At 43.2% G+C, this 25,314-nt stretch overlaps 2 protein-coding genes and 1 long non-coding RNA gene across 3 annotated transcripts in view; all 3 read right to left on the bottom strand.

Annotated features, from left to right (window-relative positions):
* Positions 1-11,122, bottom strand: part of LOC308327663 (matrix metalloproteinase-14-like) — a gene marked incomplete at its 3' end in the record, with an annotated part of 36,124 nt that extends 25,002 nt beyond the window's left edge. Inside the window, exon 1 of the mRNA XM_080781184.1 lies at positions 10,991-11,122. Coding sequence (XP_080637310.1) covers positions 10,991-11,074 — 84 coding nt within the window. The 5' untranslated portion in view covers positions 11,075-11,122. The remainder of the gene's footprint in view (positions 1-10,990) is intronic.
* Positions 11,123-13,057: 1,935 nt separating this feature from the next.
* Positions 13,058-17,914, bottom strand: LOC308327311 (uncharacterized protein). Its single transcript, XM_080780634.1, has 4 exons — positions 17,795-17,914; positions 16,284-16,383; positions 15,520-15,810; positions 13,058-15,094 (listed from the first exon to the last, which is right to left on the bottom strand). The coding sequence occupies exons 2-4, from the start codon at positions 16,351-16,353 to the stop codon at positions 13,674-13,676; spliced, it is 1,782 nt and encodes a 593-aa protein (XP_080636760.1). The 5' UTR covers positions 16,354-16,383; positions 17,795-17,914; the 3' UTR covers positions 13,058-13,673.
* Positions 17,915-19,524: 1,610 nt separating this feature from the next.
* LOC308327336 lies at positions 19,525-25,189 on the bottom strand. Its single transcript, XR_013965185.1, has 4 exons — positions 24,948-25,189; positions 23,101-23,358; positions 22,427-22,546; positions 19,525-22,115 (listed from the first exon to the last, which is right to left on the bottom strand). It is a non-coding gene; the product is annotated as an uncharacterized lncRNA (long non-coding RNA).
* Positions 25,190-25,314: the final 125 nt, after the last annotated feature.

Below are 25,314 nucleotides of genomic sequence, written 5' to 3'. Positions count from 1 at the left end.
TTTTTTTAATCGGCCTCAGACCAAAATGGGTTAATCCATTAAGATCCGTCACTTTAGTGTTTAACCACATTAACAATTATTTTATACTTTAGCTAATGAGAGGAAAGCTGAGTGACAACGTTTCAGTCTAAAGCTGAAATAAACTGCGGCTCTATAAATGAATACAGTGTGCGGGACATCTTTCCTCTCATTATTTGAATTTTTTTTGCCAGCTCTGTCCTTGTAGGTGTGCGCAAGGACTTTTCTCTACATACTTTAGCTAATGAAAAATAGCAGATATGCAAGCTTATAGATTTGCTATTTTTGGAAGAAAATGTAAGTCTTTGAATATATATTCTTTCACAGCAAACGATTTTAACTCAAATATTTGCTTCTGGTCGGTCGCTGAAACAAAATATTTTCAGCTTAGGGTCCAGAGGGACATGAAAACATTCAAGCACCACTGATAGGGTTTTCAAAAAACTGGCAGGACTTAAGACATTTTGTAGAATGTGGTCTCATGTAGAAATGTACATTTTGTGACATGGACACAGAACACAGCTAGTAATTTGTGGACTGGATCACTGGACATCTTCATTTCCAATTTACTTAAACAAATAGACAAAGAGAAGAGAAGAATGAACCAAACACATAAAAACAAAAACATTGATTAATCGACGTTCGTTCGATAAATGCAAAATGCTGTAGGCCTACAGCACTTTGGTCAGCTTCTATTGTTTTAAATGTGCTATATAAATAAAGTTTGATTTGATTTAGGCCTATATTGGAGCAGGTGCTGGCAAATAACTAATTACTGTAATGCCAGTCAGATCAATTAGCAGAGCGGCGCTGCTCTCACTCTGCACTGTCTGCAGCACAATAACTGCAGATCTCTTCTTAAAGTTGACTTATTATGGTTTACTTTCAACCACAAACCATAATATGATTGACAAACCTTGGATTATAATTCTTCATCGACCAACAGCGCATGCAGCATAACTATGAGGTAACTTAACTATATGAAATCGCATTGCTTTTTCCCATGCCTGCGTATACGCACACTCACAGTCACATTAACTTTATGATCAATCAAATCAATTTTTTTGTCGAAGCGTCGATCTCCAAAACCGTGATCGAAGGTCAGCCCTACACTGTACCACCCCTCTGAGTGTACAGATTTGTACACTCAGAGTTAAAGACCTGTCAGGGTCCATTTGGTTCCATGTGTTACACTCTCAGACAGTTACAGACCTTATAAGGGTCTATTTGGTTCCTGTACTATCAATCATTTAGCTGGGGACCCCCTGGAACTCCCTCAATACAGTAGGACCCCACTTTGAGAACCATATGGTTATCCCACCTGGCTCCCACATAGGAGCCAGGTGAGCCCACCTCTAAACCACATGGGACCCATGTTGGCGTGCTGGCTGGGCACTGGAAACAGACCTGTAAATATATAGATATAGATTAACTGATATGTAAATATATCAGTTCATCTTATGTGCTGTGTTTCAGGGTTGAGCTGCTTAACGACCACACTGTTTTAAAAACGTTTTACTACCGGTATTATTATTATAATTTGGTGGTACTATCAATCATTTGTGTTTCGGGACCGACACACATGCATGCATGGACACATCACATTACTACTGTTGTTAGCTAAGCTTACCCAAGCACTGTATAGCCACTTCCAAATGCCAGCCAACTAATTTTAGTTATTGAATCAAAATGCACAGCAGATAACAGAAGTTAAATGTAGATGTACTCATCGCAAAAATAATGATAGTCAAATGAATAGGCATGCTAGCTCTTACCTACATGTCCTGTAGCAGTAGCTGCCTGTAGGCTACATAATTGCATGGACACGCAGCATGCGTCTCCTGGTTTTGTCGGCCATTGCTCCCTTCTCTGCTGCTGCTTCTGCTGCGAGACCTGACCTGAGCCCTGGTCGACGTCTTCTTTGTCTTTTTGCGGGCACGGCCCCTTTCCTCGTCCATAACGCTGGTATATACAGTATAGTGTATAGTAGCCTATATTATATATAGCCGCGCCGCGCCGGTTGATCAACAAAGCCGCGCTTCTTCCATGTCAGTGACAGCCGGGCAGTGAAAGAAAGAAAGAGCGGGCTAACTTCGAGATAGTTGCCTGTTGACTCAGGAGCCAATCACTGCAACCAACGTCACACAGTCAGTCATAGTATGACCACACAGCCAATCACATCCAAGCGGGACTTGCAATGCACTCTGGGTGTTTTACTGGGTTGCCAAACCACCTGCCATTTCAAAGTATTTTAGTACATAGGCTTAATGGGGGGGAGATTTTTTTATTTATTCAAACCTGGTAGCCTAACCATATGTGGTTTTAACTTGCACATGATAATGACAAGTTTGAATATTAAACTGTGGCTATATACATTTAGGCCATACTAGAGCTTTAACTCTTTCATGTTACACTCTCAGGAGTACCATTATAAATTAACATTGCATTTAAACAAAATATTTACACAATTAGAGAATGTAGAAGAATGTGTTATTTTGTTCAACGTTTGCGTGGGTGTGTGTGTGTGTGTGTGTGTGTGTGTGTGTGTGTGTGTGTGTGTGTGTGTGTGTGTGTGTGTGTGTGTGTGGCCGACTTATCCCATGCTTAAACTTTTATACGTTCTGTTATTTTTGGCAAGGCAAAACTGGCCACCCTTGTCTGGGTCCTGTATGGGTTCTGTATGGGCTAAGTGGGCCTGGGTTAGAACTGGTCACTCATGTCTGGGTCCTATATAGGTTATGTATGGGCTAAGTGGGCATGGGTTAGAACTGGTCACTCATGTCTGGGTCCTATATAGGTTATGTATGGGCTAAGTGGGCATGGGTTAGAACTGGTCACTCATGTCTGGGTCCTATATAGGTTATGTATGGTTTAAGTGGGCCTGGGTTAGAACTGGTCACTCATGTCTGGGTCCTATATAGGTTATGTATGGGCTAAGTGGGCATGGGTTAGAACTGGTCACTCATGTCTGGGTCCTATATAGGTTATGTATGGGCTAAATGGGCATGGGTTAGAACTGGTCACTCATGTCTGGGTCCTATATAGGTTATGTATGGGCTAATAATACATGGGTGACCAGTGCTAACCCATGCCCACTTAACCCATTTAAACCCATAAGGGACCCAGGTTTCGTAAATGTTTCGTTATTTGTCTAACCTCTTTAACGCTTATAAGTCAAAAACCGTTCGATATTACGGGCCCATCTTTTAGTATGTTATATAGCTTGTCGGGACGAACAATCTGATATGTGGTTCGCCACACACGGTCGTGTGCTTTAGGAGCTTAGGGTTACACTTTGAAGCGCGATAGCTCCTCCCACAAAGGTCGTAAATAAAAGTTAGTTGCATCCACGCGTAGCTATCGATAAGACGAACGCCCTGATATGTGTCTCCCTGCTGGTACTCAATTTTAAATTTAGCATTTCAACCATAAACACACTCTTTGGTTCACTATGTCTATAAGGCTTCCAGACAGGTAACCCTAGGGTTACCTAGGGTTAGGGTTACGGGCTACGGGGGTCGCACGACAATGGCGGACATATCGGAGCGTAGATCTCGTAAAACTGAACACGCGCATGTCAATTACTTGGCTGACGGACGTATCGTTCTCGAGCTATCGCGCGTTGAAAACTAACCCTAGGGTTAGCCAATTAAGAGAACCGTAAGTCCCTGTGCTGGGAAACAGATATCAGCGTCTTCAGCTCGTCGTGCTGAGTCCGAAAATGGTCTCGGTTTTTTCCACAACATTTCGGGGGGCTGGGGACAGGAAGTTGGCGTTTACACCCACTTCCTGACGTCATAGAGAGATAAGACCACCACCGTTGGAATCGGGGGAAAAAAGTAAGTGGGAATACATGCCCCTTCATTAGAAAAAATCACAGGAAATATGTTGTTTTTGGATGCAAAGGTGACATTTTTACAAACTTTGGCGCCCTTTTTCACCACTTTCCCCACAAGGGACCCAGGTGTGGATGCCCAGTTCTTACCCATGCACACTTAGCCCATACATAACCTATATAGGACCCAGACATGGGTGACCAGTTCTAACCCACGCACACTTAGCCCATATATATCCCACAAGACGCCCATATATGGATGACCAGTTCCAACCCACGCCCACTTAGCCCACATATATCCCACAAGGGACACATACATGGGTGACCAGTTCTAACCCATGCCCACTAAGCCCATAAATAACATATATAGGACCCAGAAATGGGTGACCAGTTCTAACCCTTGCCCACTAAGCCCATAAATAACCTATATAGGACCCAGACATGGGTGACCAGTTCTAACCCACGCACACTTAGACCATATATATCCCACAAGGGACCCAGGTGTGGATGCCCAGTTCTTACCAATGCACACTTAGCCCATACATAACATATATAGGACCCAGACATGGGTGACCAGTTCTAACCCACGCACACTTAGACCATATATATCCCACAAGGGATCCAGGTGTGGATGCCCAGTTCTTACCAATGCACACTTAGCCCATACATAACCTATATAGGACCCAGACATGGGTGACCAGTTCTAACCCATGCCCACTAACCCCATAAATAACATATATAGGACCCAGAAATGGGTGACCAGTTCTAACCCTTGCCCACTAAGCCCATAAATAACCTATATAGGACCCAGACATGGGTGACCAGTTCTAACCCACGCACACTTAGCCCATATATATCCCACAAGGGACCCAGGTGTGGATGCCCAGTTCTTACCAATGCACACTTAGCCCATACATAACATATATAGGACCCAGACATGGGAGACCAGTTCTAACCCACGCACACTTAGACCATATATATCCCACAAGGGATCCAGGTGTGGATGCCCAGTTCTTACCAATGCACACTTAGCCCATACATAACCTATATAGGACCCAGACATGGGTGACCAGTTCTAACCCATGCCCACTAACCCCATAAATAACATATATAGGACCCAGAAATGGGTGACCAGTTCTAACCCATGCACACTTAGCCCATATATATCCCACAAGAGGCCCATATATGGATGACCAGTTCTAACCCATGCCCACTTAGCCCATATATATCCCACAAGGGACCCATACATGGGTGACCAGTTCTAACCCTTGCCCACTAAGCCCATAAATAACCTATATAGGACCCATACATGGGTGACCAGTGCTAACCCATGCCCACTTAGCCCATGAATAACCCACAAGGGACCCAGGTGTGGATGCCCAGTTCTTACCCATGCACACTTAGCCCATACATAACCTATATAGGACCCAGACATGGGTGACCAGTTCTAACCCATGCCCACTTAGCCCATACATAACATATATAGGACCCAGACATGGGTGACCAGTTCTAACCCATGCCCACTTAGCCCATACATAACCTATATAGGACCCATACATGGGTGACCAGTGCTAACCCATGCCCACTTAGCCCATATAAACCCATAAGGGGCCCAGGTGTTGGTGACCAGTTCTAACCCATGCCCACTTAGCCCATGAATAACCCACAAGGGACCCAGGTGTGGATGCCCAGTTCTTACCCATGCACACTTAGCCCATGCATAACCTATATAGGACCCAGACATGGGTGACCAGTTCTAACCCATGCCCACATAGCCCATACGTAACCCATATGGGACACAGACATGCGTGCCCAGTTCTAACCCATGCCCGCTTAGCCCATATATATCCCACAAGGGACCCATACATGTTGACCAGTTCTAACCCATGCCCACTTGGCCCATTTGTAACCCATATCGAACCCACAATATTTGCCCAGTTCAAGCCCATGCCCACTTAGCCCACATAGAACCTACCTGGAACCCAGTATAATTGCCCAGTTCTAGCCCATGCCCACTTGGTACCCATAAACACACATACACCCCATATGGTGCCCACATGGACATGTTAGCTGGGGCCTGAGTTCAGCTGGTTCTGCCTGAGTTCAGCTTGTTCTGACTGAGTTCATCTTGTTCTGACTGAGTTCAGCTTGTTCTGCCTGAGTTCAGCTTGTTCTGACTGAGTTCATCTTGTTCTGACTGAGTTCAGCTTGTTCTGCCTGAGTTCAGCTCACACAGGTGCCATTAATTCTGCCTCACTTCAATCACAGGGCTCTGCACCTGCATGCCCAAACCCAACAGGTGCTTGAAATGAGGTGATTAGCTGCTTAGGTGAGCCTAATTCAACCTGCCCATGAACCTAGACGAACAGACCACAGTAGATGGCACTATCTCACCATGCCTTTACCATATGTACACGTTTTCAGAAAGGTGAGCAATACAATAGGAAATTACAAAATCCAGGGACAGTTACAATCATAAAGGAGGTAAAAAGGGAAAAGAAACATGAGATAGAGAGAGAGAGAGAGAGAGAGAGAGAGAGAGAGAGAGCTCTATTTGGAAATAGCCGGTCTACAAGCTCCGAAAGCACACTGTGTGAGCTTGTAGATCAGCTTTTTGAGGGGCGTTAGTGCCTCCTATGCCCAGCTTTCCAGGTTGTGTAAACACAAACATTGGCTTGTGATTGGCTGATCACCCCATAGCGATGATTTGATTGGCTGAGCAAAGTACATATTGAAGATAAAAGTGAGGGCAGAAAAGTGAAGACTGAGCGCGCGCACGCACGCAGACACACACACACGCACACAGACACACACATGCACGCACGCACGCACGCACGCACGCACACAGACACACACGCACACAGACACACACGCACGCACGCACACAGACACACACGCACACAGACACACACGCACGCACGCACGCACGCAAGCGCATGCACCTTTTGCAGAGCAATGCCCTGTTACATCTTATCTCCATATTTTAACTTTATTTAATAATGAATGGCCTACTTTGTCATTCTGTCACACAAAAGTAGCAAAAGCAGCAGATCTACACGCTCAACGTGTGGCACAGATTTAGAGATGATTCTATGTGTGTCTATCTGTATACTAAATGAAAGAGTGTTGAGCGTGTGTGTAAAGTACGTATGTGGATGTGTGGATGCGTGCGTGCGTGCGTGCGTGCGTGTCGACACATGTTCTGTCAAGAGCCTGGAACTACAGCGCTCCTTGAGGAATGGGTCAGAGATTAGATTATGGGTCTCACACGAGAACATCAGTGTCTGTAAACACGACTGTCTACAGTGGGTCGACCTAAAACGCACCTTGGAGCAACACAAGTCTGAACACACTTCAACCTATACAAGCAGAGCTGGACGGAATAGTACAAAATATGACCTGGTCAAATTTACTCCACTACAAGTAGAATAGCTCAGTCAAAATGTAAGTATAAGAGTAAAAAAAGTACTTGCTTTTGAATGTACTTTTAACTGCGTTCAAGACTAATCAAGAGTACATGCTTTTACAAATAATTCTTATTTTTGCACCTCAACAAATTGCTGCAATTAGTGTCTAAGTGTAAAAAAGACAAAAAGACAAAAAGGCCAATAGGCGATGTGTTGTTTGTATTACTATGGGAGAGTGCAATCATCCAATCCACTAAGCAACTCAAGGCAAGGGTAGCCTCGCTCTCACGCTTACTCATCTGTGAAGAGAAAAGCCTGCAGGTCACAACGTACGGCAGAGAAGCATAAAGTAAAGCCTGGTCACAACGTAAGGCAGAGAAGCATAAAGTAAAGCCTGGTCACAACGTACGGCAGAGAAGCATAAAGTAAAGCCTGGTCACAACGTAAGACAGAGAAGCATAAAGTAAAGCCTGGTCACAACGTAAGACAGAGAAGCATAAAGTAAAGCCTGGTCACAACGTAAGGCAGAGAAGCATAAAGTAAAGCCTGGTCACAACGTACGACAGAGAAGCATAAAGTAAAGCCTGGTCACAACGTAAGACAGAGAAGCATAAAGTAAAGCCTGGTCACAACGTACGGCAGAGAAGCATAAAGTAAAGCCTGGTCACAACGTACGACAGAGAAGCATAAAGTAAAGCCTGGTCACAACGTAAGACAGAGAAGCATAAAGTAAAGCCTGGTCACAACGTAAGACAGAGAAGCATAAAGTAAAGCCTGGTCACAACGTAAGACAGAGAAGCATAAAGTAAAGCCTGGTCACAACGTAAGACAGAGAAGCATAAAGTAAAGCCTGGTCACAACGTAAGACAGAGAAGCATAAAGTAAAGCCTGGTCACAACGTAAGACAGAGAAGCTATCGGCGGAAGTATCGCCCAGAACATCCGTCAGATGTATTTACCCCGGATACGATCATTTAAATGTGTGGTCTGTAATAACAATAAAACAGAAATAAACATATTATCATTATTAGTGTGAACTCAAGCATTAACTTACATTATTCACTAGCATGCAGGATGCAATCACATGTCAAAAGGTCAACCATAAACAGCCCATTTTGATAGGTTGACGACATAATAATAATAATAATAATAGTAGTACAACAACTAGCAATAGGCCTGGACTCCAAGATTCACTACATCACTAAGATACCCATGTACCAGCCAGCCACACACACACACACACACACACACACACACACACACACACACACACACACACAGTGCTCAGACCCAGCCAGCAAGCCAGCCAGCCACACACACACACACACACACACACACACACACACACAGTGCTCAGACCCAGCCAGCCCCCCCCACACACACACACACACACACACACACACACACACACACACACACACACACACACACACACACACACACAGTGCTCAGACCCAACCAGCCAGCCACACACACATTGCTCAGACCCAGCCACACACACACACACACACACACACACACACACACACACACACACACACACACACACACACACACACACACACACACACAGTGCTCAGACCCAGCCAGCCACACACACAAGGGAGTAAAAAATCTCTACTGGAGATTGGAGAACCTGATTTGGACATGATCTGATGCAGGACAATGTCACTATGACAGAAAGAGAAGATGGGTCTAGGCCACATTCATTCACCCCATAATCTCAGTGTAAATTAGGGGAATATGTTGTGAAATAAAAAGTCAGAAAACCGGAAAGTGGGAAAATGCCTTATTTTTTTTTTTACATTTTCTTATAGTTCAAACCATTCCATGATTTCCCCATGCCCACACACACACATCTGTGGGCTCTCTCTCTCTCTCTCTGAACAGAAACAAGTCGCGATGCGGCTCCCCCTTCACACACACACACACACACACACACACACACACACACACACACACACACGACTTTGTCCCTATAATGTGCACGGGCCGTTCCACTTCCTCATATCAAGCCAGAGACGCCACACAGTCACTTTTACTCACTTGTTGTAACTTGTTTGGAGCTATATTGTCTTCCATGACAAATATTTCTTTAGCGACGTTAAACTCTGCATGGTTCATTTCCATGCGTCACACTGTTTGGTCCACCGGTTACCCTCCCACTGCATGATCTCATGCACATCGGCTATTTTACCGTTTGTGAGTGAGGACGCAATTGTTATTTATAATGCGTGTGAAATGGCATGTGTGGCGTGGTGCGTGGTAAAGGGTTAAATCGCGTGACTGTCACACTCAAAGGTAGCCCCATATGTGCCCTCTCCCTACGCTCATTCTGTAGCTCCGAGATGAGGTCACACACTAGGCCCATCCCACGCGTTTCAGGAACGGCCTTCAACGGCGCAAGCTTCCGCAGTATACATTTCTTATCCTTACCACACCATTAATCCAAAACGTGTATGGACCATGCACCTTTACACTAATTCATACATAGGAGCGGCGCAGAAAATCCCGCCGCTCCTATGTATGAAAGCCTTTACGTCCCGTCTTTTGTCAGTCGCTTCCATGTTTATCAAGGAAGTGTGCGTGTGCGCGTGCATGTCGAGTGAACTGAAGTCAGTTGGAAATTTTCGACCAGGGGAGGCGCCGGGGAGGCGCTAAAGCTTTTCAACTTCCTTGATAAACATGGAAGCGACTGACAAAAGACGGGACGTAAAGGCTTTCATACATAGGAGCGGCGGGATTTTCTGCGCCGCTCCTATGTATGAATTAGTGTAAAGGTGCATGGTCCATACACGTTTTGGATTAATGGTGTGGTAAGGATAAGAAATGTATACTGCGGAAGCTTGCGCCGTTGAAGGCCGTTCCTGAAACGCGTGGGATGGGCCTAGTGTGTGACCTCATCTCGGAGCTACAGAATGAGCGTAGGGAGAGGGCACATATGGGGCTAACTCAAAGGGTGAGACATATGGCAGCCCTGCGTTACCAATGAAACAAACACAAGACTCACAGAACGTAAAATACAGAGTCACAGATTTAACTGAACTACCAAACTAGCATTTATAGGACCTAAAATAATGTACTCACTTTGTTTCTGAATGAATGAACGCACAAAGGGAATCACACAACGTAAACAAACACACAGCTCGTTGTGTCCTATACTGGCTGTGTGTGTGTGTGTGCGCGTGAACACAAAATGACCGGAACTATTTCATATTTCACCAAAACCAGAGCAGAACTCCCACCACGGGACTCGGGCAATCAATTAATACAGTTGCAACTATATTAATGGCAAGTATTTCATACAGCTTAAGTTAGAAAAAACTATCCCTTCAACGTGTGTGTGTGTGTGTGTGTGTGTGTGTGTGTGTGTGTACATTTATCCTCAATATGTCACCCAATCAAATCATTGCTATATGGATATTCAACAGCCAATAATCAGCCACACAGACACACACAGCTGGGCATAGGGGGGGCTAGCGCCTCTCCTGTCTACAATAGTTAGCATTTAACCCAGCATTCTGCATTTTGTGAAACAAACGCACGCACGCACACACACACAGCCATCTGGAGCAAAGTGCAGACCCCACACACACACACACACACACACACACACACGGTGCACCCCCCCCTCCCCTCAGGCAGACCTTGTCTCAGTGTTGGAAGTAAATACAATACTGATCTCTCTCTCTCTCTCTCTCTCTCTCTCTAATGACTGGTTGAATCTTTACCTTCCCGTCGAAGGTTCCATCATCGGCGTCAGCGAGAGCAGAACAGAAACCCAACAGGAGCAGCAGAATGTAGAGAGTGTCCATGGTGCCCTGTCCTGGTGTGTGAACTTTGTGAGGTCTTGGACCTGGTGGTTCCACACAGACTGACCTACGACTGAATGTCTCTTCCTCTGGAATGCCTACTTTTAAACATGGAGGGGAGGGGGAAGGTTGAAGGATAAATTACCATTAGTTTAAACATGGAGGGGAGGGGGAAGGTTGAAGGAGAAATTACCATTAGTTTAAACATGGAGGGGAGGGGGAAGGTTGAAGGAGAGATGACCCTTAGGGGAGGGGCGGGGGTGTGGGGGGATGGTGAAGGAGAGATGACTCTTAGACATTTGCTTTGTGGCCAGAAGAACACATGTCAGGGGGGGGGGGGGGCATTAGGGCGGAGATAACAAAAAGTTAACTTTTCTGAGCAACATTCACTTGTCCTACTCTTTATCAGGGGTATAGAACCAAATGGGACATGCAGGTTTTTCCATATCTTTAGGATGTCCCCTTCATTCAATGGAGGTAGAGGAAGAAGATACAAAGGTACTTTAGGATGTACCTGACTAGACCATCTGTGCAAGCATGACATAAAAACAACCAGCTGGTAGAAAATACTCCAGAACTACTCTGCCATGGGCTGGGCTGGTGCATGGAAGGACTATAGGCTCTGTGGGTTGACTCCTGTCCGGGCCCCTCCTACGTCTCTCCAGGTCCACTCCTGCTCTCACCAGGCCCGGGACCTGTGCGTTGCACCAGAGTCCCAGCACCAGACAGTTCATTCAGGAGTGGTGGGCAATGGTTCCGCAGGGAAATGGTATGCTGCGGCTCCGCTTGCTGCTTGCATGGCCCTCCTAAAGGCCTCACCGAGGGTTGTTGGGCTTCCTCCTCACGGAGGACACAGGCTGGGGCCCCAGTCAGTCAGTTCTCCATACAATGCTCAAGATGACATGGCATTTTACAGTAATAGATCAGGATTAGAACATTTAGAAGTTTTGAAAAGAAAACTGTAAAAGGGGCCTTGGAGCCTATTTTTTTACATATCTTGGGGTCCTACCTGTGGACAATATGTGTAAATATGTAAATCCAAAAAGTAGGTGGACAATGGAGCAGGATTAACTTGCCTTTTCGGCATTTGTATTTGCAAATATCATGAGTAAATGTCAGCATTCATGGCCCCATTCATCGTGTTAAATGTTGGTTTTCCCATAACCTATTTCCTTATTATTTTATTTTATATGCCTACACATTTTCTTCACCCAGTGTCAATGATGTATTCCAGGGCTCTACATCTACACTCCCTCCCCGCCAACCTGGGGAGAGCAACGGACAGACCTCACGCTTCTTTCAGGCAGCGCATATATGAGCGTCCAAGCCACTTCTTTTCACCTGACTGGGGGGAGTTTCCCATAACATTAATTTCAACAAGAGGATACTGTGAGACCCTGCAACATAATGAATACCAAGACCTACTACTACTATACCAAGAGTTGTACATTATAAAAGCTATTTAACTTTAACACAAACACTTCTGGGGTCATTTTCATGTCTTGTCATCATTTTGTGTGCACCTGACTTTCGGGTGCAGTACTTAGTTCAGACTAGTCATTGTTTCCGACAAACGACAACCTACCTCACCTAACCTGCATAACCGCAAGCACGGGAGCAGTGCATGTTGGAGCGGTTCCCTCATGTCGGACTAATGCTCCGTCGGAATTACATTGCGGATCCCCCGACATTCTTCTTCCTGCCTGCACTCCTCTTATATACAGCGAAATTAGGTCGTATGTCCTTCAAATATGACGTACATTAAGTGGCAACAAACATTAAATGCCGTTGACAATGAAGGGAAATTTTACGTCGAGCAAATTGGCGAAACAATCACATTAATTCAGTTGTTCATGAGATTATGTATGATGATAAGAGCGCCTCTCACTTCGAATGGGTGTGATTTTTGTTTTAATACTTTCATTGCAATGAATTCATTGTATTGTATTTACATGCATTTAAAATCAACAAAAATCCACATCGGTATTCATCAATACTGGTAAGTATCATCCCACTTCTCATACAAATAAATAATAATAGTAATAATACTAATAGAGGGTATGTGCATGCTTAAAGTGAATGGCACATCGAGTGGCAGAGCAACAGGCAAAGTGAGTTTAACGTTTAATGCAATCAGATTTGAATTTTCTGTCAAGGCCAGAAAGTAGTTTTTTGCCACTCAGTAGGCATTCCTGTATAACTTCCGGGTTTGATGATGTCACGCGCATACCCTCTATAATAGCAGGGGGGGGGGGGGGGGGGGGAACCCCTGATATAGTATACTAAAGTGACAAAAAATGACAGATCTACTAGTTAACAACTTACAATTGCCTTGTAGATGTGTTATTATTATTATATTATTTTTGTTATCGACTTCTATAATATATTATACCACTCCCCACACAGCACTAAATTGTGTGACATATCACGTGACATAATTATTTTAGGTACTGTAACACATATTTATATGAACAAAACATATATCCCCAAAACATAGTGGGGTATTTTCCAAAACATTGAATTAATCCTAAACCTTTTCCAGGGCTGGGAAACGGATTATTAATTTTTTCCTCCTTTTAAAAAAAAACATCCTGCACTTAACTCACTCAACCTCTTCAGCTTGGTGGACACGCTGATGTCTCTTCAAGTCAGCTGAATGGCTGTAACTCTTGTCGCAGTGTTTACAGTGATAAGGTTTTTCTCCTGTATGGACACGCAGGTGTGATTTCAGATTACTTGACTGCAAGAAACCTTTGCCACAGTGTTCACACTGGAAAGGCCTTTCCCCAGTGTGGAGACGCTGGTGTGATTTCAGGTGACTTGACTGCAAGAAGCTTTTGTCACAGTGTTCACAGTGGAAAGGTTTTTCGCCAGTGTGGACACGCTCGTGTATCGTCAGGCCACTTGATTGACTGAAACTCTTGTCACAATAATTACAGTGATATGGATTTTCTCCAGTGTGGACACTCTGGTGTTTCTTCAAGTCACCTGAATGGCTGTAACTCATATCACAGTGTTTACAGTGATAAGGTTTTTCTCCGGTGTGGAAACGCATGTGTGTATTCAGATTACTTGACTGCAAGAAACTTTTGCCACATTGCTTACACTGGAAAGGTCTTTCCCCAGTGTGTAGACGCTGGTGTGTCTTCAGGGCACTTGACTGGAAGAAGCTTTTGTCACAGTGTTCACACTGGAAAGGTTTTTCGCCAGTGTGAACACGTTCGTGTATCGTCAGGCCACCTGAAAGACTGAAACTCTTGTCACAATACTTACAGCGATAAGGTTTTTCTCCAGTGTGGACACTCTGGTGTTTCTTCACGTCACCTGACTGAGTGAAACTTTTCCCACAGTATTTACAGTGGTATGGTTGTTCTCCGGTGTGGATACGCTCGTGTCTCTTCAAGTCACATGACTGAAAGAAACTTTTTTCACAATGTTTACAACGGAATGGTTTTTCTCCGGTGTGGAAGCGTTGGTGTCTCTTGAAGTCTTCTGGCCGACTGAAACTCCTGTCACACTGTTCACAGTAGAGAGACTTGTCTACCGCATGGACGCGCTGGTGTGTCTTCAGGTCACCTGGATTGCTGTAACTCTTGTTGCAAGTTTCACATTGGAAAGGTTTTTTTCTGCTGTGGACATGCTGGTGTCTCTTTAGGCTGTCCGATTGACTGAAACTCTTTTCGCAGTGTTTACAGGTATGCAATTTCTTTCCTGTGACAGTTGGCTGATGTTCCTTTACTTCTCCTAGTTCAGTTAAAGTCTTTGTAACGTGATGATGACCGTTATCACTGTCATCACAAGACCTTGGTGGGTCAGTGTCTCCTTGTTTTTGGCTGGTTACAGAGTTTTTGATTGGATGGCAGGCTGCTGAGGTGATCTGTCCATTCTTCAGCATTTGGCAGTAGAGGTCATTGTGGGCCCTCTTGATGTGTTTATAGACGAGGACCTTAGACGTGAAGGCGTATGGACACTCAGGCTCAGAACAAGAGAAGACATGAGTCTGGGAGGACTGGGAGATCACTCCTGAGAGAGAGAGAGAAAGAGAGAGAGAGAGAGAGAGAGAGAGAGAGAGAGAGAGAGAGAGAGTTGTAAATGGCCCATCATCTTTGCAGAAGATAATAACCTAATAATAATATGTTCAGATCTAAATCACAGCAGGACACTTCAAGTGAATCATTTGCCCTTGTTTCTCTATAATCTATTAGCTAAACCAGTGCACATAACTAACTGTAAAGCTACTTCACTAGAGTGAAAGACGCACACACAGGCACTCCCACATTCTGCACAAACATGGGGATGAATACATTGTACTATTCTGCCACCAAAATGTGCTCTCCCACTAGCCAAACTTTGTGACTATCCTCATTCAAAACCACCAAAAGGGAAACTGTTGTCTGCAAATTGCAACAATAACAATTGTTATTTCAGTGTGCTTAAAGCTGACTGACCTCCACTGGTCTCCTCCCACTCATCACTGTCTTCAGTTACTTCAGAGTCAGAATCAGATTCAAGTTCAACTTCAACTTCAATTTCAGAACAGCGTGAAGAGATGTCTTCATCGTCAACTTCACTTTTCACTTGTGATGTCAACATGTGCCCATCGGGCTCATCTGGTCTTAGAAGTAATTCCTCTTGTTCTTCTTTAATGTGTGGAGGCTCTGGTTTCCCCTGGAGCAGACTGGGGCTCTGCTCCTCTTTAGGAGAAGCCACCTTTTTACACACATCCATGTGCAGGATGTCTGGGAGCAGAAAAATGTAAAGAGAGAACAGAAACATGCACATCAAATAGGAGCAGAACAATAACATGGACACTGGATTCCTAAAATGTACATCCATTTCCCCACCTTCCATGTTTGATATACAGAATGTAATATCTTAGGTCAAAATGCATATCTTGAAACATAATGAGAATTTATACAATTAGTTAACTATCCCTCTTAACATTATCAACTTAAAGAGCCACTAAACTGGAAGAAGCTGCATTCAGTCAAAGTTGGCACTGTGTGTAGTGGAAAAGTCCTGCTATGACCAGAAACAACCGTGAATTGCACTGCACTGTTCTACATTCTATTGGTGTGATTAAGTACCGTGTTTATTCTGGCAATATTTTACTGTTCTGATTCCGAACTTGTATTTATATTGTGGGTATGTGACAATAATAAACACCTTGAAGCTAGAAAAAGGGAAGAAAGAGAGAGAGATTGAAACATACTGAGGTCTGTCTGGTCTTCAGGTCTCTCCTGTTTCACTGAAACAGGTCTGGCTGGGTCTGGAGAGTTCATCTGCACCTGCTGTCTGGACTCCACAGTTGTCTGGAATGAAACAATCGAAATCCCAGAGGTGTTTAAGATTAATTAAGAAGAAAAACACCTCTTACACTCAACTTTCAACAATAACAGACCATTTTGAAGGAGTAACTTATTTGGCCTATCATACCGCAAATGCAGTCCTGGTGTGTGTTAATTTGGGAACCTGCATCATGTGTGAGTTACAGACATTTGTCCTTTTTTAATAGTACATTTTATTCATATCGCGGTTAATTCTTCTTTTGAAAACAATTAATTTTTAAAAAATGTTAGTATATTCTTGATACAGTATCATTTGAAGTCCGCAACGCTCGTATTTATTCATAATATAACATGTGTGATGATGATTAGTGGAAACATGAACAGGTAGTCTCAATATGAGAGGACAGCACAGTTTTAAACAAATGAAAGGATGTTATTGAACGAATATGGACAGGTAGATTGTTCCAGTCACAATGAGGAGCTTTGAACATAAATTATTTTTTGCCAACTGATGTGGGTATTGATGTATATTGGAACTACAATTCACATTAAATATAGCTTAAATAACTGCTCTAAGTTGTCTCTCAACAAATGAGAGTCAGGCATGTCTGGACTCTGGACAGGATGCATGGACAGCAACAGGGGTCCCTGTATGCTAAGTGGATCTGGCCTGTTGATAGCAGCTGATTGATAGCAAACACCTACTGTTCTCCCTGTACCTTCTTCCTGGTGAATATTACCATATAGTGGACAGGGGGGGTTTGCATTCGCCTTTTGATGTCTTTGTCTTGAGTTATATAAAGTCTACTGAAATGTTTGTAAATGTGAGTGAGTCTCTGGAAGCCTAGGCTGAAGGAGCTCGTCCATGGGGCCAGGCCCCATGGACGAGCTCCTTCAGATGCTGTCAGATGCTGTCTTTGTAGGACCCTCTGCAATAAAATGGACTTGGAAACTCTGATCTGCCTACACCGTCGTCAGTCTCTCTTAAGTTGTTTGTAGGAAAATATACTTCAGTATATTGAAGTAAACCTGTGAGCAATGTCTAAGTTGATGTGTAGAAGTGTATGGCATCATAAGCTGTTTCAAATACTGAATTGAATTGAATACTCTCTATTGCATAGAGAGTAGTCTATTCAATGCAATTTAAATTAAGGTGAAGTAAAACAAAAATGCACTAAATCGCGGCGAGCTGGTAAACTGGCGAGTTCTCCCGATATCTGTTCGGCCAGGGGGCGTTGATGCTGAATGCTGATATAGCCCTGGTCCCTTCTCTCTGGTTAGAACTCGCTAACGCTCTGGAGTGTTTTATTATAACACATAGTAGCCTACGTTTACATTTAGGCGGAGACAATGTGTCCCATTCGTAAATGATGATGACTGAGTCAAGTGAACAAAGACAAACGGAATGAACATGCATTTGTTCATCTCATCTTACCTGCTGTGTTTCAGTGGTTGAGCTGCTAACAAACGTCCTCCTGCGTTTGTTTTACCTGCAGCAGTCAGTCAAAAGGGACTGTGTATGTTTATTACGCAGAAGTGTGTCAGTGTTTCTGTCGTAGAACATAAACGCAACACTGACTGCACAAATAACATGGCAGCCGCAGCCAACGTCTTTGTCTTCATTACCCAAGATTCTCGGCAAGCATGTCCGGGGAGGACGCGTTGTGATTGGCCAGTCGATTCTTTGACTGACAGTTCCCTGGGGTCTGCTTTCTAGCTTTCTAACCGGACCGCAAAAGAACAAACATTAGAAAATAAATGATTACTATCAGAATACAGCTAGAGATTTAGGTTCTTAACTATCAACTTTTATATTCGTGTTTTTATTCAAACATACATGATATACAGCAGTGGATCTCCGCGCGCAGTGGCCCGGGGACCACCAGTAGTGCTTGAGTGAGTCTAGAGATGGACCACAACTAAATGGTGAAGAGTTGGTAACCAAAAGGACCCTATTAGATGCAAGATTGTACGCTCTCAAGAGTTACATTATTGTTTAACATCTGCATTACTTAATTTACTAGAATTTACTCCAACGACAATAAAATATTGTAATAGTTTTGGGTATGAGAGGCTATCAAATGGTGGTCCTTTGCTACAAATATAATTTATTTATTTATAAATAATGGAGATGTGATATGAACGGTTGAATCCGCTATAATTACACGAGAACTAAAACAAATACTTTTTCATTTAACAGTGTAGGAAGCCCCGCCGTGAGGCAGAGCATCAAAAAATTAGTTGATACTCATAATGTTCCTCTCCACGGAAATCTTTAGTAAAAGGCGAAAGATTTATACGATCTGAAGAGAAACAAGAGTGTACTGAAGAACCTTAACTCCCTGCTGGACATGTTGGCTCACTGCAACAACACAATAGTTCACGGTGCTGCTCACACGTTGATGCATTTTATATATTTTATTATTACTAGCATATAGTTATTTATAACACTTTGTCTGTGCTGTCAGCCTGTCACTCAAACACGTGTATAAGCTTGTTAAAAAACTGTTATATTCTTTAAAATACTGCACGGATGGCATGCTGGGTAATATGTTTAAATGTCTTCCGGTCGAGGGTTCCAGTAAAACAGATGATTGGTTGAAGGCATAGCAGGTTGAAGGGCACAGCGATGTTAAAAATACAAATACAATGAATTAACTCGTGGTTATAGCTAGCAGCACCCATCTGTTAAAACGTATCGCATATAAGATTGGTTTATGACATAACATGCAACTAATGACAAGGCTTGACGAGACAAGAGAAAGCTGTCATGGTTAAACACGGAGGTTCTATCCATACTGTAAAGCTGCTAATCAACATTCAGCCACTAGATGTCGCACTAACCTCCGCATCACATCACAACCAACATTGATTGATTGATTATAATATTTATTAACAGTTTGAAGAATTACAGTACATTTCAAGCACAAACTCAATACAAAGACTGTTAACTGCGAGTGGATGACCCAATTAAGCATTACACTTGTTTACAAGAGGGTCCACCATGTTCAATTCATCAAAACAATTAGAGACGTACAAATAGACACTTCGATATAGTCAAAGAACAGAACAGGAATTCATCATAAAGGAAGCAAAAAGGGAAAAAGGGGGGGCGGTGGGGTTGAATCTTTTAATTCACAGTATGCAGAATGGGTACATTTCAAGTCAATACAAAAACTGCTACAAGGATAAAACCAGAAAATGGGTGAGGATGATGTTGATGATAGCTGATACATTTTCAAATATGATAAAAGTATTATGTAATATGCAGCAGTCTTTTTATTTATTTTGGTTCTTTCTCTTCAGCTTAGTAGCACTGTTAATTCTCTACTGGTGCATCTGTCTGTTTGTAAATACATCAAAGATGCGAATATAATCCATTTCTGGATGCCTTGGCCTGGAGGAGAGGTCATCAGGTGGTCTCCAAACTTCTTAGTGTTTCAACCCTCAACCACTACACTCTCCAGTTGGCGGGTCAGCAGTGATTGGCCAAGTCACTGCTCCTCTCCTCCAGGCTTCCAGCTATAGACAAGTCCACGGAGGGGCACCCCGCACGCAGCCACACCGAGGCGCAACCAGCACCGGGAGGGAAGGCCGCACCCGGCCAACAGGCTGTGGTTCGAAACCTGCCGGCCAGGTGCAGCAAACCAGTGCTGACCACACCTCAGCAGACCGCCGTGCCCAGGGCACCCCCCTGTGGACCCACCGACTGTCTCTGCCTTGTGTGTTCTTGGGGGCACTGGGAGGTCTCTAGGACTATGGTTTGCCTCCTGCCTAGTGTCCTCCTACGTCTCACCAGACTGTTCGTCTGTGCGGTGTGCATGTGTCCGTCCTTGTCCACACTTGGCCTTACTCTGGTGTATTTGAGTCAAGGGAGCCTTCTCTGCATCTTAGTACACAGTCACTTTGAAATGTTTTTGTGAATCTATATACTGAGTAAATATAATGATAATTGTCTTCATCTTCAAAGTTTGTTCTAACAGAAAAACAGAACCTTATAGCACACAATATTTATAATAATATATAATAATATAAAAACACTACCCTGGGTTCCAGCCTGCTTCACTTTTCTCCAGAGTAGCGGAGTGAAAAAACTATTAACGGAACCCAAGCTATAAAAACACAGCACCATTGCACACAAAAATATTTATAATCATTAAATATATTATTTAAAAAAAACAAAGAACCATATTGCACACACAAATATATTTTGTGAACACTTTAATAACAGTTTGCAAAAACAAAAAAAATGCAGTGGCACAAATGTAGCCTATGCAAAATAATGCTTAAACCTTTGGCTATTAAACCCAGATAAGCACAGGGGCAGGGCCTGTATCTATTAAGGTCCTATGTATTCAATGAATGGAGAATAATAGCCCACAACAACAAGACAATAGATGAAGTCCCCAGTATAGAAAATCCACAGCTGTATGCAATCAATGCTGCAGAGTCACATTAACACATCAAATGCATAGAAATAGTAATCTAGCATCATAAGTAAACCAAGGACCTATCATCAGAATATCCACTAATCTATAATCAGCACTGTGTCGACAGTGAAGTTCACTAAGGGAGCTGCTTAGTGGCCAACAGTATCAGACTGTGGTTGTACTGGTCAGCTCCCAGTACAACAGTATCAGACTGTGGTTGTACTGGTCAGCTCCCAGTACAACAGTATCAGACTGTGGCTGTACTGGTCAGCCACCATTACAACAGTATCAGACTGTGGTTGTACTGGTCAGCTCCCAGTACAACAGTATCAGACTCTGGTTGTACTGGTCAGCTCCCAGTACAACAGTATCAGACTGTGGTTGTACTGGTCAGCTCCCAGTACAACAGTATCAGACTGTGGTTGTACTGGTCAGCTCCCAGTACAACAGTATCAGACTGTGGTTGTACTGGTCAGCTCCCAGTACAACAGTATCAGACTGTGGTTGTACTGGTCAGCCACCATTACAACAGTATCAAACTGGCCTTAGCGGTCCGGTCCAGGCACCTTGGCTGGCCGATCCCAGCGAACCCAGAGGTCACGAGACTCGCTCCGGGCAATGTGATTGGTCTAGAAGCTGTTATGTTGTGCTGGCTATAGTATACATTATAATAATAGTACAGAGGAACAGGGACTCTGGGCCGGGGGCTCGCAGTATATCCAGCACAACGCGTGTTGCTTTCCATGTTCCAAAACATCTGATTAATTCCAAACATTTTCCAGCCATGGAAGGAGGATGTTTCCCCACATCCTCTTGTCAGAGAACTTGGCTCACTGAGACTATTGGCACGTTGTTTTCAGTGGAAAGGTTTTTCTTCAGCGTGGATACAAGACAGGTGTCTCTTCAGGTTACCTGGCCGAGTGAAATTTTTGTTGCAATATTTACACTGCATTTCTCCAGTGTGGACACGCAGGTGTGCCTTCAGGAGCCTAGATTTAGAGAAACTTTTGTAACAGAGTGTACAGTGGAAAAGTTTGTCTCCAGTGAGAGCATGGACACGTTGGTGTGTCCTTAGGCGACTCAACGTACTGAAACTCTTGTCACAATATTTACACTGGTAAGATTTTTCTCCAATGTGGATACGCTGGTGTCTTGTCAGGTTACTTGATTTACGAAAACGTTTGTCACAATGATTACAGTGAAAAGATTTTTTCCGTTGCACAAGATCATTGTGGCTCCTCTTGATGTGTTTATGGAGTAATACCTGAGATGTGATGGCATCAGTACAAGAGAAGACCTGAGTCTGGGAAGACTGGGACATCACTCCTGAGAGAGAGAGAGAGAGAGAGAGAGAGAGAGGGGGGGGGGGGGGGGGTCAATTCCCTTTTACGACTTCCTTGTTAACACATGTGTTCAGTTTTTATTTTATTGAATAGGCTATATATTCTCTCAGTGAACATTTTAACTCAAAGATTTGCTTTTGGGGGGGGGTCTCAGAAACAACATATTTCCAGATGGGGGTCCTTGACATGAAATAGTTTGAGAAACAGGTTTTTCAGAAAACCGTCATGATTTAGAAGACAATTTGTAGAATATGTTGTTAGGTCTCGACTCTCAATGGGTTAAAGTTGACTGACCTCCACTGGTCTCCTCCCGGTCACTGTCTTCAGTGACTTCAGTGTCGGATTCAAGTTCAACTTCAACTTCAGAGCAGTGTGAAGAGAGGTCTTCATTATCATCTTCTTCATGTTTCGCTGCTATTAATGTCAACATTTCACACAAATCAGTACATCATCAGTTAGACCAATGTAACGGTCGGCTCTATGCCAGACTACAATATCCTTCATATATCCTTTTCTACTAAACATACTTTTTGCTAATACTGATATACAGATTTTCAACATTCCTGAAAATTAACATTAACAACGCTTGCCCACCATATCAATTTACAAAGATGTGGGAATTTAGTAAATGCTCTTAAATTAAGAGTCTTAATCAAGAGCGACTTACAATAAGCAAGAACAACACAAGGTACAGTAATACATCAAATGCATAGAAATAATCATCTATTCTAGGATCATAAGTAGACATAAGTAAAACGGTAGAATATCCGTACATTGAAACTATAAACACTATAGAATCTAATTACATATTTAACCTACCTGGCATGGTGCCCAGAGGACCACATTTCTTGTAGTTTGCTAGTATTTTGTTTGCCATCATGTTTGTATGTATGGTGTGAATTGATATTGTGACAGCTCTACAGAACAGACAATACTAAAGAAAGGAAGGAAAAGAACATGAAACCTACTGAGGTGTGGGTGGTCTTCAGGTTCCTCCTGTTTAATAGAAATGTCTTCTTCAGGTTCCTCCTGTTTAATAGAAATGTCTTCTTCAGGTTCCTCCTGTTTAATAGAAATGTCTTCTTCAGGTTCCTCCTGTTTAATAGAAATGTCTTCAGGTTCCTCCTGTTTAATAGAAATGTCTTCAGGTTCCTGTTTAATAGAAACGTCCCTGGCTGAGTCTGGAGAGTTCATCTTCACCTGCAGTCTGGAATCCACACACTGGTCTGAAATAAAGCAATTGCATAAGGATTTAAATGACTGGAGACCCAAGAATAACAATTATATTTGCAGAAGGTAAAGGCAAATTGGCTTTTAGCCCAATTCTCCAACATATGAATATTGGGTGCAAAGATGATGAGATTCATACGTTATTTTACCGCTGTTTCTGCGCTGTAGTGCCAAAATGATTTTGGCTTGTCAGAAATTTTCGGTAGCACCGAAGAGCTGACTTTAGGACGGACTTTAGGACAGTCCCCCCCACCCCCCCCAACCTCAAATGACTTTTATTCGGCTCTAAAATAGGAGTATGAATCGGCCCTAAGATTACACAAGGAAACGTGTGTCGGGGGTATGTATGCCCCTAGGAGTATGCAGAGGACAGGTACTACAGGGTGTATGTGAGAGAAAGTGGAAAATGGATAAACTGGACACAGTTTAAAGTAAATTTCAGGATTTCAGCTCCTCCTTTTTGAGGCATTTGGGTGCATCAGGTAGGCTAAGCACTTTAGATTCTGTATACCCGTAATTTCTGGACTATAAGGCGCACCTGAATATAAGCCGCACCAGCCAAATTTAGGGACTGTTCTGGCCTAGAGAGAACCGCTACAACCTAAGAGGCACTTCCATGTACAAACAAACAGATGCTAGAATAAACATCAAAGAGAGGTGCATATCGGTCAGAGGGGTCAAGCTGTGGAATGGATTGGATGACGAACTAAAAAACTGTAGTACAATAAATGAGTATGGAATTATTAGAGTATGGAAAAAAAGGTTCATTTGCACATTAAAACTACAAATTAAGCATTTAAATGATGCTATAAGACACACATTATGTTTCTGTGTAAAAATAAGTAATTAAATAATAATAATAATAATAAAGTTAGAGCCCGATCACTCTTTTCCGCCCTCCGACCTTTCCTGCTGGAGCCCACAGCTTAAAGGTGATGGACGTGGACCCGGCCATAGAATGATTTAGAAGGCCCCCCTAGTGGCCGTTACGTTAGCTCAGAGCCTTAGATGGCTCTGCGTTAGCTGTAAAAATCCATAGATTAGCAGCCGCAGGGTTCAAATCATGGGTAAAAAGTCGCGGTTTATAGTCCGGAAATTACGGTACATGTTTGGAGTTTCAGTGGCTCAGCTGGTGTCTGCAGTGGGAAGGGGACTTGGACTAGACGAAATCGACCTGGTGCATGATGACTTGGAGCTCTAACTTCACTGGACAAACACATTATCATAGGCCTACTGTCTGGAGAGTACAAATAATCCTGCTCATTTACAAGCTACGTTTGCACCTCAGTGATGTATTGTATGGAGATTGACCACTGTTACTAATTGTGACCAATGGTCACCACGACCATTATGGCCGTCAATCCCTCACGCCTCGTGACAAGTTATTTAAAAAAATCAAGAGTTGCAAATTGCGGCTAGGAGCTGACCTGTTCTGACATTCCATAAATTGAGTACAAGATTATAAGACTAGTTCGTTTTTACTCTAGTACAAATTATAATTGCATCTAATTAGATGTATGACTATGTAACAGTTCCATTTTAAATGATGAGTCGTAACTTCTAACATGAATTAGATAATCTGTACCTGCTGTGTTTCAGTGGTGGAGCTGCTACCAAACGTCCGAGTCTTGATGATAAACGATGTTTTGAGACGATACGTTTTTGTTCGTCAACAGTCAGTAAATAACATGTTTTCACAAATATATCATCACCTCTGATAAAGCAACGCGTCCAGGATACGTTTTGAGCCGCTGAAGTGGTGTAGGTAGGAATAAGATAATAAATTACGCTGCCTGTTTCTCTCGTACAGAAGTTAAGTTGACTAAAGATCCGCCATCTTTGTTTTAGAACAAAAACACAACACTGCATTGTGGGTATGTTCCTCTTCTTCTGAGTTTCTGGCAGTCACTATACGTCAGGTTGACATATTGCTGCCCCTACTGTTGATACAC

This window comes from Protomyctophum bolini (genome assembly GCF_963924005.1).
Source record: "Protomyctophum bolini genome assembly, chromosome: 13".
In the NCBI taxonomy this organism is placed as follows: domain Eukaryota; kingdom Metazoa; phylum Chordata; class Actinopteri; order Myctophiformes; family Myctophidae; genus Protomyctophum; species Protomyctophum bolini.
This window is presented reverse-complemented; position numbering and strand designations above follow the sequence as displayed.

Excerpts from the sequence above, each read along its gene's own strand:
- LOC308327311 (XM_080780634.1), bottom strand. The coding sequence starts at position 16,353 with ATGAACTCTCCAGACCCAGCCAGACCTGTTTCAGTGAAACAGGAGAGA. Across the intron at positions 15,811-16,283 it reads TGAAGACCAGACAGACCTCA|ACATCCTGCACATGGATGTG; the intron begins GTATGTTTCAAT and ends TTCTGCTCCCAG. Across the intron at positions 15,095-15,519 it reads GTGGGAGGAGACCAGTGGAG|GAGTGATCTCCCAGTCCTCC; the intron begins GTCAGTCAGCTT and ends TCTCTCTCTCAG.